The 15,021-nt window shown below is 39.4% G+C and overlaps 1 protein-coding gene across 15 annotated transcripts in view; it reads left to right on the top strand.

Moving 5' to 3' along the window:
- LOC140917229 (lysosomal amino acid transporter 1 homolog) overlaps positions 1 to 8,878 on the top strand; it is a 43,808-nt gene extending 34,930 nt beyond the window's left edge. For 12 of the 15 annotated variants that reach the window (XM_073359594.1, XM_073359595.1, XM_073359592.1 and 9 more), the window contains 2 exons: positions 1,393 to 1,578; positions 8,124 to 8,878. In XM_073359594.1, coding sequence (XP_073215695.1) covers positions 1,393 to 1,578; positions 8,124 to 8,225 — 288 coding nt within the window. In that variant the 3' untranslated portion in view covers positions 8,226 to 8,878. Of the gene's footprint in view, positions 1 to 1,392; positions 3,796 to 8,123 lie in introns of all 15 variants that reach the window. The other 3 variants (XR_012160756.1, XR_012160755.1, XR_012160754.1) reach the window with 3 other exon arrangements.
- The last annotated feature ends 6,143 nt before the right edge of the window (positions 8,879 to 15,021 follow it).

Genomic DNA, 15,021 nt, shown 5'->3' with positions numbered 1-15,021 from the left:
CCAGCCGCACCGGCCGTTGCTCGGGAGGCCCAGGTTCAGCTGGGCCTGGGGACCTCCCGAGCAGCGGACGGTGTGGCTGGTCCCGTGGACCGCCTGAGCAATGGTCCTGGGAGCAGCCCCCGGGGAGCGCCTGAGCAGCAGTCCTGGGGGCCACCCCGGAGCCAGCTGCATCAGCCATTGCTCGGGCAGCCCCAGTCAGCTGGCTCCAGGGACTATGCAAGGAGCAGCCAGTGTGGCTGGTCCCAGGGACCGCCCAAGCAGAGGTCCTTGGGGCGGCCCCGTGGAGCATCTGAGCAGATGTCCTGTCCCGGGGCTAGCCGCATCAGCCACTGCTGCGGTCCTGGGCAGCAGAATAGCGGCCGGTGTGGCTGGCTCTGGGGAGCGCCTGAGCAGTGGTCCTGAGAGTGCCCTGGGAACTGCCCAAGCATCAGCGGTCCCCGGGCGGCCAGAGCGGTGGTCCTGGGGTGGCATCCAGAGGGCAGTCCCTGGCAGCAGCGGCCAGGGGACAGTCAACCCCCAGCACTACAGCAGGTTGTCCCCCAGAGCAACGAGGCCCCAGAAGTAGAGGTTTAGTCAGGGGTATTTCTGGTAAAAATCATGGACAGGTCGCGGGCCGTGAATTTTTATTTATTGCCCAAAAATAAAAGGAGAACTTGGAGAACCACTGTATTTTCCACTGCATGCATCCAATGAAGGGAGCTGTAGGTCACAAAAGCTTATGCTCAAATAAATTTGTTAGTTTCTAAGGTGCCACAAGTACTCCTTTTCTTTTTGCGGATACAGACTAACATGGCTGCTACTCTGAAACCTATTTATTGCCTGTGACCTGTCCATGACTTTTACCAAAAATACCCGTGACTAAATCTTAGCCTTATCAATGAGTGAAAGATTTTATATATGCAGAGAACAGGCATTGGAATGCGTTTTGATCTTACATTGAAAAAACTTGGCACCGTGAAGTACAGTTTATTTCCAATCCAACAGGCCTCTCTGAAGTAAGCTATTAAAGCATTTTCAAAATGTTCCACCGAAGAAAGGGAAGGAGTAACAGATTTCTGAAGAAATAAACAGTAACATTTTATAATGTGCTAGAGTCCCATTCTAGTCTGCAGCTGCAGGAGTTAACATGCATTATTCCCCAGAACTATGCACGTTACTACTGATTTAGATTATTCTGGTGCAGAAAGTAATAGATCTAATGGAGGCAGAAGCATTAGAAACATAGGTAAATGTTTTCTAGCTGGAAAAGAATAAGTGTTTGAATTTGTGGGGGCATGTTAGAAAGTAAAATAACTGGAAAATATCCATAACTGATCACTGTAATAATATATGTGACAACTTTTATTTTCCTATCAAAGTTTTTTTTTTTTTTTTTTTAATATTTATTTGTAGTTCCAGAGAAGGTCCACAGAAGGCACATCTTACCTGCTGTTTGCATTAGCCATGATGGGAAACTGTACTTATGGACTGAGCCTTGTTTTAAAGATGCCTGCAGCTAAGGCTCTCAGAAACCTCTACTTTTTACACCATCTTCCATGGCTCATTGGGAGCTTTGGAGTTCTGTTTCTAGATATTTTTGTATCCTTTTCCAGTTAGAGCAAGAGTTTCTCAAAGGTGTGTTTTTAAATATTGGACAATAATTTGAGATTGAATTGGAGTTTTGGACGGCTTTCATTCTGCATCTAAACTGATTGTGAAACGTCGTCTTTTTTAAAATGATTTGCCCAGTTTTATAAGATGGCCAGTAACTTTGAATAAGGTATCCAAATTAAAGCTACATTGGATAGCTTTACTTTTTGTAGTCAATACACAGTGGACTAAATTTTCAGTTTTAGGCGTGCGCAATGGCCCTCCCATTTGTGCATGGCTAATGTGTGTTTAATACCCGAGAAACACACAAATTATTTCCAAGTGCACAAGGCAGATTATAACTGAAACTGGCCCATTTTTAAAGGTATCTTAAATCAACTTCTTGCCAGATTCATCTAGAGGTAAAGGACAAACATGAAGCTTATTAAGATATTTTTGAAAACATAATATGTAGTGAACATATGTTGCAGTTGTCCATAAAACTAAGTGCATCACCCGGGGCACAAACATATGCATTCATGCATTTAAGTGTATCTTAAAGTAAGCTATTATTTTTGAAGAGTCATGCACAATAGCACATATTACAACATAGGTTAGCTTGCCAGGCTGTTGCAACTGACAGAAGGAGTTTGGTCTTAAATGAACTTCTCTCTTAATTCAGATTTGTATTGTGTGTGTTTCCAGTGTGCTAGTTATTGCTATATATGTGCACTCATTCTAGGAAGATGATTGTTCTTGTTGATCGTAAAATACTAATAAGAGCAAATTGTTGAACAATATTGAGCCTTTGTTTCATAAGTCTTGTGAATGGTAACATATTTGTTGGTCTTACCACCTGTATAACTATCTACCCCATTATCCTTGCCAGTTAAAATTCCATGTTTTGTCTATAAAGCCAGTCAAAGAACCAGGAGGGCCTTGATATGCATAAGAAAGGAGAAAACAGCAAGTTGTAGGAAAACCAGCCCATTTTAAACTGAATTTGGACTCCTATTTAGTAGCCTTATGAATTTAAGTGCAACACATCCATAGAGGAGCCTTGGGGCAGGTCTACGTACAGCCCAGATCGACACTCTGAGATTGATCCATTAGTGATCGATTTAGGGGGTCTAGTGAAGACCCGCCAGATCAACAGCAGATCGCTTTCCAGTCTATCCCTGTATCCAACCCCTGACGAGAAGAGTGAGGTAAGTTGACGGCAGATTTTCTCCCATCGACCCCTCGCAGTAACTCAACCTAAGGTACGTCAACTCCAGCTAAGTTATTCACACAACGCAGAGTCATCCTGTGGAACTCCTTGCCAGAGGATGTTGTGAAAGCCAAAACCATAACAGGGTTCAAAGAAGAACTAGATAAATTTGTGGAGGATAGGTCCATCAATGGCTATTAGCCAGGATGGGCAGGAATGGTGTCCCTAGCCTCTGTTTGTCAGAAGCTGGGAATGAGTGACAGGGGATGGATAACTTGATGATTACCTGTTCTGTTCATTCCCTCTGAGGCACCTGGCACAGGCCACCGTCGGAAGATAGGGTACTGGGCTAGATGGACCTTTGGTCTTACCCAGTCTGTACATTCTTATGTAGGTTGACTTACCGCAATAGTGTAGACATAGCCTTGGTTTTATCACGGCAGAGTAGTTTCATGTGAACTAACCTCTTCCATTACTGTACTACTTTAAGCAACTGCAAATAGTAGAATTGTAGTATGAGTTTTGGTACACCAAGGCCCTCCCTGTTTAATATTAGATGAAAGGTTCTGTGGATTATTGGCTACTACTGAGATCCCAACAATTGAGTTAATAAATACAGAATTCCAAACCATCTAATTGTATGGAACTCAGAGCCTGGATTTTCCAGCTTTCAATTTTGCTAAGCATTAGCATTTAAAGGAGGTATTCCTGACCTGTCTGGATTGAGAACTTCACGTCAGTAGCTCAAACTAACAAGAGGAAGAGGGATACAATATTTAAAGTGTAAAGTTGGGATTCAGTGAAAAGAAGTCTCAGAACCAGCTTAAAGCATATAACCAGTTCTATTGTTAAAACTTCAGATTGACTAACTCTCTTCTTCACTTAGGATAGCCAACCATGCTCTGGGCATCCGAAGACATGAAGTTCTAGTAAAAGGTCCTTCACTACACAAACACAGAACTTCACTACAGTGGTAATTTACTACTGAGGATAACTGCCTCTTTTGAAATTAAAAGGTGTAGTTTTATCACTGATGAGATACTTCTCTAGCATGAGTAGACTGTAGCATTTCATGGCTTTTTGCCCTGGTTTGGACACACAAGGCTTTCGTTCCCTAAACAAAGCCCTGAAAATTTTGGCCTTAGCTAGAAACATAAAACTGCCTATACTTACAAAAAGGAAAATCAGAATTTGATGCTGATCACCATGACAGTACACTACTTGCATATTTGTACATGCCCTTCCATCATGTATTCCTAAGAGGAACTCTGATATTGGCCACAAACTGCCCAGAATCGCAATGCTTGTGTGCACATGACATTCATTTTTCAGTTCTGACTTGATTAGAGTCTGATTCCAATCCTAGTAGTCCTCCAGTTCAAATTATATTGAAAACAGATGCTTCCAGCGTGGCTTGGGGAATTTGAAGAAACTTTGTAATCAAGAGAAAAGGAGAAACAAAAGCAGACCTCCTGCCTTGAGAAGTCCTCAAGATATGGAAATCAGTGCTTTCCAAAGAGAGCTTCATTACTGTTTGTTGCAGAAAATCCTAGCAAACTCACACACCACATTACAGTCATGAGTAATTCAAAAAGGGGCAAGCAGGATCTTTCTTGATTGTTGGGAACAGAGGAGGTGGGAATAGAAAGCTCCCAATCTTCAGAAGAGAAAAGGAGTCTCATTTTTGGATAATCACTGCCTTTGAGTCATTAACTTTCTTTTCTGGTAGTTAATTTCTGAGAACATCCACAGTTATATTAGATGGGATACAGCAAGGACAAAACCAACCTCTAACTGACTGGGTTAGGAATATGCTTCCCCTGTCAGCCAGTTACTCCATAACTGTCTACTATAGAATTTTTGCACATATGTCTGTTGCAGTAGCAGCTGAAGTTAGCCAAGAGACTAGTTCCTAGACTGAACTGGCCTGCAGGAGGGCATTCTCAGTAGATCAGGATTCTGGAACTTTCTTCCCACTGGTCCAGGTTTGTTTCATCTTTAGGGACATTGGAAGAGTCATGACTCTTCACCAACTTTTGGTTGAGGTACAGGGTTGGGTTGGCATAAGAGTTTGGCTGAATGTGCAGTTACTTTATGCTTCATCATAAAGTACTATAAAATGCCAAATATTAGAGTAGTTAATTCCCAGATCCACCCTCAAACACATGGATGAAACTTTAACTGATTTCCCTGGAGATTTACTTCAGTGGGAGATCCACCCGTGTAGCTGAGGGACAGAATTGGGCCATTAGGTTTCCATCTTGAAACCTCCCAACCAGCCCCATTTGAACCTTTTTATGTCTTTATCTGTAAATTGAATCCCAAAAGCAATGCCTTGTGCCTAGATTAGACAGACCTCAGTACAGAGATTTTTCCCCCATCTCTGTTTTATTTGACATGCAGTACATTAGGTCCAGCCTCTGTCAACAAACTACATTGAAATGCTGCATAGTTATTTGCAGATTACATTGTTACTAGAGGCCCAAAAATAAGTATAGTCAGCCAGAGCTAAGCAACAATAGCCAGAGTCTTATCAGTCCGTTTGGAATTCATTATATACTTTTACAGAACATCATTGTGTTGTAATTCAATTACATCATGCAGAGAATCTAAGCCTGACCTGGCAATTCAGCAAGGGCAGTTTCCCAACTGAGCATACAACTTTCTCCTCTCTCAGTATCCGTTTTTTTCAGGACGGTTTCATATATCACATATTGCACATTAATATCTTTATATACTTAGAAAACAAATTTTTGATCCATTAGTTCACAGTGACTGTCCAAGACTTGGTTCTATCTAGTTAGTATGGCTATGAGCCAGCCAAACTGTCTGCATGCTCAGGTCTCCGTTTTCATTGAGAAAGTTATGGACATGAACAGTAAGCATGCTTCCATAGGAAAGAGCTTTAGTGGTCTTTAATTTTATTCCTTAAATCCCCAAATAACAAGTGCATCTAGTAATAAAAATATGTGCTGGAAATATTGATCTGAAATTATACATTGCAAGTTATTTGGAATTGGTTCCTTCCCATGCTCTTAATCTCATTACATAAAACAGGCCACCAGGCTGGTAATGGTCATGGGCTAAGTATGATAGTCTGTGCTGGCATGCAGGAAATCCACACTTGTCCCAACTCCCAGATCCCAGGCCTGATTTCAGTAGAGTAACTCCTTATTCACACTGGTGGAAGGACTCAGTCCCACAAGTGCTCTTAATGCTTCAACAGGAGATGAAAGCACTCAGCACCCTCAGAAGGTGCTCAGTCTCTTGCAGGATGAGGTCCTATCAAATTCCTGGTCTCTTGGTTTCCTGACTTACAGTAGCTGGAAGTGCTGTGCAGCTAAATTACTCAGCTCTAAGCAGGGAGACAGCCCCATATTAACACAGCAGTGAATAAGAGTGCTTATCTACTGTCTCTGAAGGAAATTCTGACTAGTCTTTACATGGAAGGGACCCCAGAGGTGGGGTATTGTAAAGCTTTGGGAAAGCAGGGTAATTCATGGGGCTGTGCCCAGGATGTAGAGAATTGCCTCCTCACCCACCCACACCTTCCAGAAAGCTTCTATGGTAATAATATTTTTTGAAATAGCAGCATGCCTTAGCTTCAAGTGTCTCACTGCTACTGTCTACTAGACCACTTATTTTAACTTGTTTAAAGTATTCCCGATAGAGATCTGATGTGCCAAGTTTCCTCCCAGGGCAACTCTTATTCATTTGTAAAATGGGATTTGAAGTATAGTGGTAGTATGACTGTCTTACCTAAAGCTGTGTGAATAAGAGCATGCATTGTATTGTGTGTGTGAAGATACCTGGTAAACAGATGCCCCCTTGTATCCATTTTCTAGACCTTTAAGCCTTCTTTCATGCAAGTCCCTATGACTTAAGTTTCCTTCCTGACCCCATCCACTTCACCTCCTCCAAAATCCCTTCAGGGTTGGATATAAACACTAATAGTAGTTTGGTTTAATACAGTGATTCTCAACCTGTGGTTCACAGACCCCTGGGTGTGTCCGCAGACTAAGATTTCCAAAGGGGTCCACACCTCCATTTGAAATTTTTTAGGGGTCCTCAAATGAAAAAAGGTTGAAAACCACTGGTCTAGTAGATGAGATGCTGGTCTGGGAGTTGGACTTGGATTTTGTTCCTAGCTCTGCCCTGACCTGCCATGTCACCTACAGCAAGTCACCTCTCAGTGCCTCTGTGGGTTTCTCCTCCTACCTTCTGTCTTGTTTATTTGGCTTAGAAACAATTTTGGGGTAGGAGCCATTTCTTACTGTGCATGTTTACATTACCTAGCACAGTGGGACCCTGATCTCCCAGTTGGAGCCTTGATGCACTACTGTTATACAAATAAATAAAACTAAATATGCATTGTTTAATTGAACCTCTTGCACAAAGTGACTGGAAAGCCAGGTTCTCTCCTCATGGTTCTGCCTCTTTACTAAGAAAGGAGTGTTTTAAAGTGAGCAAATTTGCATATATGAGGTTAGAGTGCGGCCTCTGTGCCTCCCAGATTCTGGATATGGCTGGGGATCAGAGTAGCCCTACAGTAAGTTAGAGCAGGCCCCCAAGGGCTGCTCTCATGTATGGTAGACTCCCTTCATCTGCTTATGGGCTGCTTTGCAGCCTAAAATAGGCCAAGTGCAAAGCACTGTGGCCACTCTCCCTCATGCCTCTGAAATGCTCTCTCTGGTTCCATCCCCAGCATGGCCTTTTGCCTGGGGTTACGGGTGGAGGGAGGTACAGTGTAGGGTAATGTCAGTCATACACTGCTCCTGTGCTGGGGCTTTCACCTGAGGTCATTGTGGCTTCTTTATACTCCTGCAAGTCACCAGTGGCATATATAGGGGCCAGAATCTGACCCAATGTGTATTAATTTGATCATCATAACTGAGGATATCTGAATTTAATGTATTCTGTCACTTAGAGTTAAAAAAAATTCTGAATACTGCCAACAAGATAGTAATCTTAAATTCCCAGAACACCATGTTGGTAAAACTGACTAACTCATTGCCGTAAGACATAATTGAGAACAAGTGAAGAAGGATTACACACACATGGTTTAGAAATGTCCACAGTTCAGATTAAAAATAAGGATATAAACCCTCATGCATCAGAGCATAAATTAGCCATTAACTAGCTAGGAAGAAATATTATAGGCATAACTCTGTAGAGAGTTTTGAACCTTCATCTGAAGAATCAAAGTGATCACTGTCCGAGACTGGTTGGTGGATTTGATGGATGGCTAGTTTTCATCCTGTCTGTCAATTTTTTTGTTCTTAAAAGAGTAGAAAATGCTATCTTTGTATCTCATGTTGTTCATTTTCTTACCCAAAATATCCAGATGACTGCACAATTTATTATGTATCGCAAGCAGAACAAGAGAAGACCCAGTTTAGTGGCAATGGAAGTGGAACCATTACTTGTGAACGAAGAGGATTCCTAACATCTCTATGTACTGTTATTTTTTTCAATAAAGTTTACATTTGGAGGACTTGAAGATTTTTCACAGAGTAAAGATTAAAATTGCATAGGGACCAAGCTTATTGTCAGTGGCTTATTCTTTGTAATATTGTGAAGATACTACAAAAGAAAATATTATTTAATGTCTACTGTACTGTAAGTGCTAAGATGGCACATGTAATCAACACATTTTCTTCTGAATTACCACAGTTTAGTCTTTTGTCTCTTGCAATGTGTTGTGCTCTACAGTGAGGAGTGCTTTAAAAATACCTAGAATATATAATCTCATGGTATATTCCATATTGTAAAATAATTCAGAAGTGTGCTGGATATACTGTTGTAATTCAGTGCAGATATTTTCTCAACCTAGCAAGCTGTTGCGGCAAAATGTAGTATAACTAAACTGTAAATTATAAGGCCATCTGAACATTTTTAATCCTGCCACCATATGTAAACAGCAGGCCTATATTTTGTAGATACACATATATAGCTCATTAATGATAACATGGAAATATGAAGTCACCCATGTGCCACAAGTCCTCACAATGCATATATATCACTTAAGGACAGGTTTCAGAGTAGCAGCCGTGTTAGTCTGTATCCGCAAAAAGAAAAGGAGTACTTGTGGCACTTTAGTAACTAACAAATTTATTTGAGCATAAGCTTTCGTGAGCTACAGCTCACTTCATCATAGCTCATGAAAGCTTATGCTCAAATAAATTTGTTAGTCTCTAAGGTGCCCAAGTACTCCTTTTCTTTTTTGCATATCACGTAAGGTTTTTTTAAGCCTTCAGAATAGGGTGGTGCATAGGCCTTGTGTGGGCTCTCCATACAGGGCTGAATTTCATCCACTTCAAGAGGAGAACGAAGCCTTTAAATGCCTTTAATTGAGTGATTTTAATCCAAAGGCCAAATTCTGAACGCATAAGAACATTAATGGGTCTGTTCATGTAATTCCCATTAAAATAATTGGGAGCCTCACACACAGTCCAGTATAGAATTTTACTCTGTGCATTTGTTCTCTTCTTGATGTGTGCACGTTATTTTCATTAAGATAATACTTGTTTAGTGCATGTTATGTGGAATGTACTTATAAATTACTGTATATCTACATTTTGCACAACCTTCCTCTCTTTTTAGCCTTCTGCATACATATGGTCTAATAATTAGAAATTAGAGATAAAAGACTGAGTGCATTTTTTTTTCTAATGCAGGATTACTGGGAGGTATGTCTTTAATTTTATATACTTTGAGCAATAGAGACAAGGAAAAATAAATCATTTTGTCCAAAATGTGTATTGAAAAGTAACTAAACTTTTTGCTGACAAAAACTGCCATAAGATTGTCAACAAAAGAATTCTCACCATTTTAAAAGTCTAAATCTTGTGTCTCTTCATATGGATTATTCAGGATTTTCCTTTTGTATAAATTCTGATAACAGTGTTAAAAGGGACACTTAATTTGAAACTTATCCAATTTAAAAAATAATAGTTTCAGTTACTACATCTGCCCCTGAGTTCCCCTGCTAAATTTTGTGGTTTTACATTTTCTAAATTTTAAATCCTTTTCTGTCTTGTCACACCTGTATAAAATGAGAAAAAAAATTAACTGTGGGATACAGTCTGTACGGTAAGTGCTGTCAAATGTACAGACTGAAAATAAAGTTAACTCTGTAACCTGTCAATAGAGTTTTAGTATTACTTCTAAAAACATGTTAAGGATCAAACAATTTTTAAATTAAGACATAAAATAATCTTCCATTAAAGTTGGAATGATCTAATCACTGCAGCAGTATGTTATGTGACCCCTTTAGAGCAAGTTAAAATCAGTCATTAGTCCACAAAACCTAAGACTTTGCAGATGGTATGATAATGTTACATATTGTAGGTAGCATCAAATAGCATTGTATGTACTGTAAATAGTTGCAACAGTTCTATATTGTGTAATACTGAATGTGATACAGTAAATATTGACTGGTCAATGTAATTAACATATCTTTCTTACTCAGCAATAATTCTAGGGTTTCTGTTTGTGGTTTTAAAGTTGCCACAACTACTAAGAAATGCTGAAGTAGTGAGCAAGTGGAATTATCCCACTGAGTATCTTGGAAGTATTCCTCCAAGTGCTTTTAAGATACATACCAGTATTAGGTTTCAGAGTAACAGCCATGTTAGTCTGTATTCGCAAAAAGAAAAGGAGTACTTGTGGCACCTTAGAGACTAACCAATTTATTTGAGCATGAGCTTTCGTGAGCTACAGCTCGCTGCATCGGATGCATGCCGTGGAAACTGTAGCAGACTTTATATATACACAGAGAATATGAAAAAATACCTCCTCCCACCCCACTGTCCAGCTGGTAATAGCTTATCTAAAGTGATCACCAGGTGGGCCTGGATTTGTGCTGGAAATGGCCCACCTGGTGATCACTTTAGATAAGCTATTACCAGCTGGACAGTGGGGTGGGAGGAGGTATTTTTTCATATTCTCTGTGTATATATAAAGTCTGCTACAGTTTCCACGGCATGCATCCGATGCAGCGAGCTGTAGCTCACGAAAGCTCATGCTCAAATAAATTGGTTAGTCTCTAAGGTGCCACAAGTATACCAGTATTAGGCAATTCTTTCCTTGACTTTAGTGGGGCTTTCTGTGCGCACCTGGGATCAGTCTGCTTGGAGAAGTTTGCAGCATCAGGTTCTAAGTGTATGTTTGAGATGAGTATGTATACTTCCTGATTTCTTAAACTGTTGGGAGGGTGGGTTAGAATTTGATCTTTCCACTGCATAAATTCAGAAACGATTTGTCTCACTTGTAGATTTATATGCTGTATTTAAGAGATTACCCAAAATCTTCCCTTGCTGGTGATTTAAACCGTATCTTGTTACTTTTTAATGCAGTTAACATTTGTTCTTGTATCATTGCTTCAAGGATTATCTTCCCTTTTCATTACATATAGTAATCCTGTTTTGTGTTGTGTGTCCTGAGTTTATGTTGCTATGGTTTATTGAAACAACTAAATATAGGTGATAAACTAAATAACAGTAATTTTTGTAAGAATATTGAAAGATAATGTAACATCTTAATATATAACAATATTAAATATTGTCATTATTTATTGTGTGTGCATGCATGTGTGTATATATTTAGGATAGTGTATAGTTTTAATTGAATACTTTAGCTTTAATAAAAATAGGTGTCAAGGTAAATCTTTTGCTGTAACTGTTAACCAAATAAATAGTTATTTCTCATGTATTTCTAACAGTGTTTTTTATTCCATATTAATATATAGGGATTCAGTTTGATCAGTGCACTGATCATCTCTTTTGCCCATCCCATGGTTATTCTGTTCTCCGAGACAGATCCTTAACTGATGTAAATCAGCATAGCTCTATTGAAATCAGTAGAATATACTCCAGTTGAGGATCTGTCCAGAACTATTCCTTGTTTGTTAATTTGAAAGAGAGTGTGAAATAATGCTTGTAACATCCAGCATAGCTACTTGGGTAAGAGAAGAAAACTGACTTAATCTCCTTGCTCTGTCCCACTAATTCTTCCCCACGCTTCTTGTAATCCAAGATTAATAGCATTGTTTTCTTGTTTACTGTCATGAAAACCTGATTAACTAAAGGAGGCATCTAAAATGTCTCTAGGGCTCCCTGTATAGTTAAATGCACAATATGAATCTTGTCATAGGGCATACCTACCTAAACTAACTCTTCAGCCGAAAGAAAACGATTCTAAATCTGAGTGACCCCAAGGTCATTGCACAGGTTTTCCAATTACTTGTGTCAATAAAGCAGACAGATACTGAACTGCTTCTGACCATCTCCTGAAGTTTATGTATGCTGGCAAATTTTCTAAAATTGTTTTTATGCACCCTCCCAAACTGTCAAAATAGCCTAGAATAAGTGGTTTAGCTACACCCATAGGAAACATCAGGCAAAAGCTGCTGCTGCTGCTTGACTCCTTTATGATCTCATAGCTCCTTATTCCTATTAACCAATGTTTACTGTCTACAACCACTTATGGAAGCACTGAAGAAAGATAACATGAGCTCCATGGCAATCCAAAATGCTCCAGAGGGTAATTTTTTTTGCTTCTGCAGCCCTCTTTTCCTTACAGATGCCATAAACCAGACAAAAAACACAAAAATTTGAGATTATCTTCAATTTAAATGTCAGAGATTGAAATTTTATTTCTCCATTTGTTCTCCTTACTATGACTAACATGACTAATTGTCCAGCAGATCCTTGCTCACCTGTACCAATTCCAAAGGGACTCTCAAAAATTTCAAAGCACTAGATATCAGGCAATAGGTTCCTGATGTTCAATTCTGCCTCACATCCATAATTACAGTTCCTATTAACATGAATATGAGGAAGAATTGGGCCCTTGATGTCCAAATAAATAACAATTCTTAGTGGCTAACAGCCTTGGAAGCTTAGAAGTTTCTCAGTTCAGCAAACCTCTCTTGCTATCATACTGAAAAAAGACCAGGGCTCTTCCTCATCCCTTTGTTAATATTAATAATTAAAAGATTAATATATTATAATATTAAACACATAATATTAAATATAATAATTTTATATTATATTATTATACATAATATTAAAAGATTAAGAATAGTTTGAAAGAATGGGAAAATGGCATGCTCTCTTACCTAACAGAAGCTTTGTTGAAGTGGTTCTCTTTCTCTAATAACCAGACAACTCAGTGGTTACATGGTAATTACTCCCCATTTACAGAATCGTGTGTAGAATTTACCGGTTTTTCCTGTTATAAGGTAGTTATATACTTGCCTATAGATTATTTTCTTCTGTACTTAACTGTTAAGGCATTTTTTCCCAGATGAAGGTAGTAATTTTTTTCAACTTTTACTGTAGTAATTGCCTCTAGGGTAAAACTGGTGAGTTTTAGTAGAGTTTCCATTATTACATAGGAAGCCTAAAGGTAGAAATGCTAATGTTAGAGAAATCATTTTATTTATTCATAAACAGTGACCCTCACTGACTACCTCATAGATAGGTCTGTGGTGTGTAACATACAGCAAATCAACCTGGCTATCCTTCCTACTTCTTAAGCAATTACTTAATTGCTATTTCCATTCCTCACTGCAGAGTTGTCTTGTTATAGGGGTATTTCCCATCATCCTTTTCTGGAAGGCTGGCCTTTTAAATAGGGTAGAATGAAGCAGCTGCAATACTGAAGTGGTTATTTTGTAACTACCTATGATATCTCCTCATCTTGCTAGTGTGTAACAGAATTCTCTCTAATTTGCCCTTCCTTATTTCTAACTGGCTGGTGTTTGCTGCCAGGTTGGGGAGGACAAGATGAGGAGGAACCCTCAAAATCCTCCTCTTCCTGCTTAAAATAAAAGATTGCTCCTTTTAATAAACTTAAGAGATAATACTCATTATGCTAATTACTGTAATGACTACTACAGACAGCTGAGGTAACAACAGCCTCTCTGCCAACACGGAGGAGGGAAAGGAAGGTAAAGCACTTGGGTATAATCAATTCCTTTTCTACTTGAGAAGTCTGCGCTTCAGAGGGAGAAATGCCTTCACTTTTCTAGTTGCCCTGAGTCTCCACCATATTAGCAAGGTATGCAGACTAGAGTCTATTATTTTGTCTGCCAAGCACCCCACACCCTTTACAGAAGTTATAGACTATTTAGAGGACAGGGGTTGAAAAACATGCCTTATGTACTGTATAGCTATAAAGGAACTAGCATTATCCTGAAAAGTGGGTGGGGGGTCCATTTAATTGAGGTAGCATATAACCTTTATATATAGCAAATTTGTCAATAACTACAGTATTAGAGGGCTCTGTTTCTCTTTTCCTCTCTTCCCTGTCTATGGTGGATATTTCCCCCCCTCCCCCCTTATCCTTGGTTATTTCATGCTAAATTCATTTTATCCTGTACTGGGGCTTTCTTCAGGCCATACTAGATACTAGCTTTGCATCATGCTGGCTTGAAGATCTGAAACGTACCCTGGTCTTGACTGGGTGCATATAGAGCAGCATCCATACTGGAAAAATACATAAACTGCACTTTAGGTTACTTAGCTTCACTTATAGATGTACCTTCTCCTCATTCCAAGATGCAGATAGCTGTGCTGTGATTTTCTTAAGGGGCTGCAGTTTACTAGTCAAGGTTTCCACATTTAAAAAAAACTACTTGAGCCCAGGATTTTGATATTTTCAAACTGCACAGCTTATTAATAGGCAGTTAAAAAGCAAAAGACAACAAATACAATCTAGTAGGTGACAAGGAAAAGACACATAAGATGCTTAGGTCAACAGCAGCAGTTAGTCATTCTATTCCCCCTTTCTCCCAGTTAGTTACTCCATGCAGCAGACTTCCTGAGAAACTTCACCCTCAGTCTGGTCAGTACCTGCATTTCATCAGCCACTATATAATCTAGCCCTATAGTAATATAGCCCTATACCTGCCAAAGTAAACAGACTAAAGTCCTTCCTCTAGTAAAAATATTTCTCCTGCTGGTTTCTTATGTCAGGGATTTTAGAAATTATTAATCTTCACATAAAAGAATTCAGTTGTGTGGTTAAGGAGTTTGGTTAATGCTCCCAAGCTCTGTATTCCTTTTAAAGGGCACAGGTCAGTTTAAATTGTTAGGAAAGCAGCATTTGGTTCTGAAGCTTCTGCTGCAGCTCAGAATCTCTCGTCCAGGGAGAACAAATTGTGGAGCCCTACCTACAAAGAAAGGAAAGAGAAGGTTCTTTTTGTCAGCTGGGAAGCAATGGTTCTGTAACTGTTC

This window comes from Lepidochelys kempii, chromosome 9 (genome assembly GCF_965140265.1).
Source record: "Lepidochelys kempii isolate rLepKem1 chromosome 9, rLepKem1.hap2, whole genome shotgun sequence".
NCBI classification, from domain to species: Eukaryota; Metazoa; Chordata; order Testudines; family Cheloniidae; genus Lepidochelys; species Lepidochelys kempii.
The sequence above is the reverse complement of the archived record's forward strand: the minus strand, read 5'-3'. Positions and strand labels throughout refer to the sequence as shown.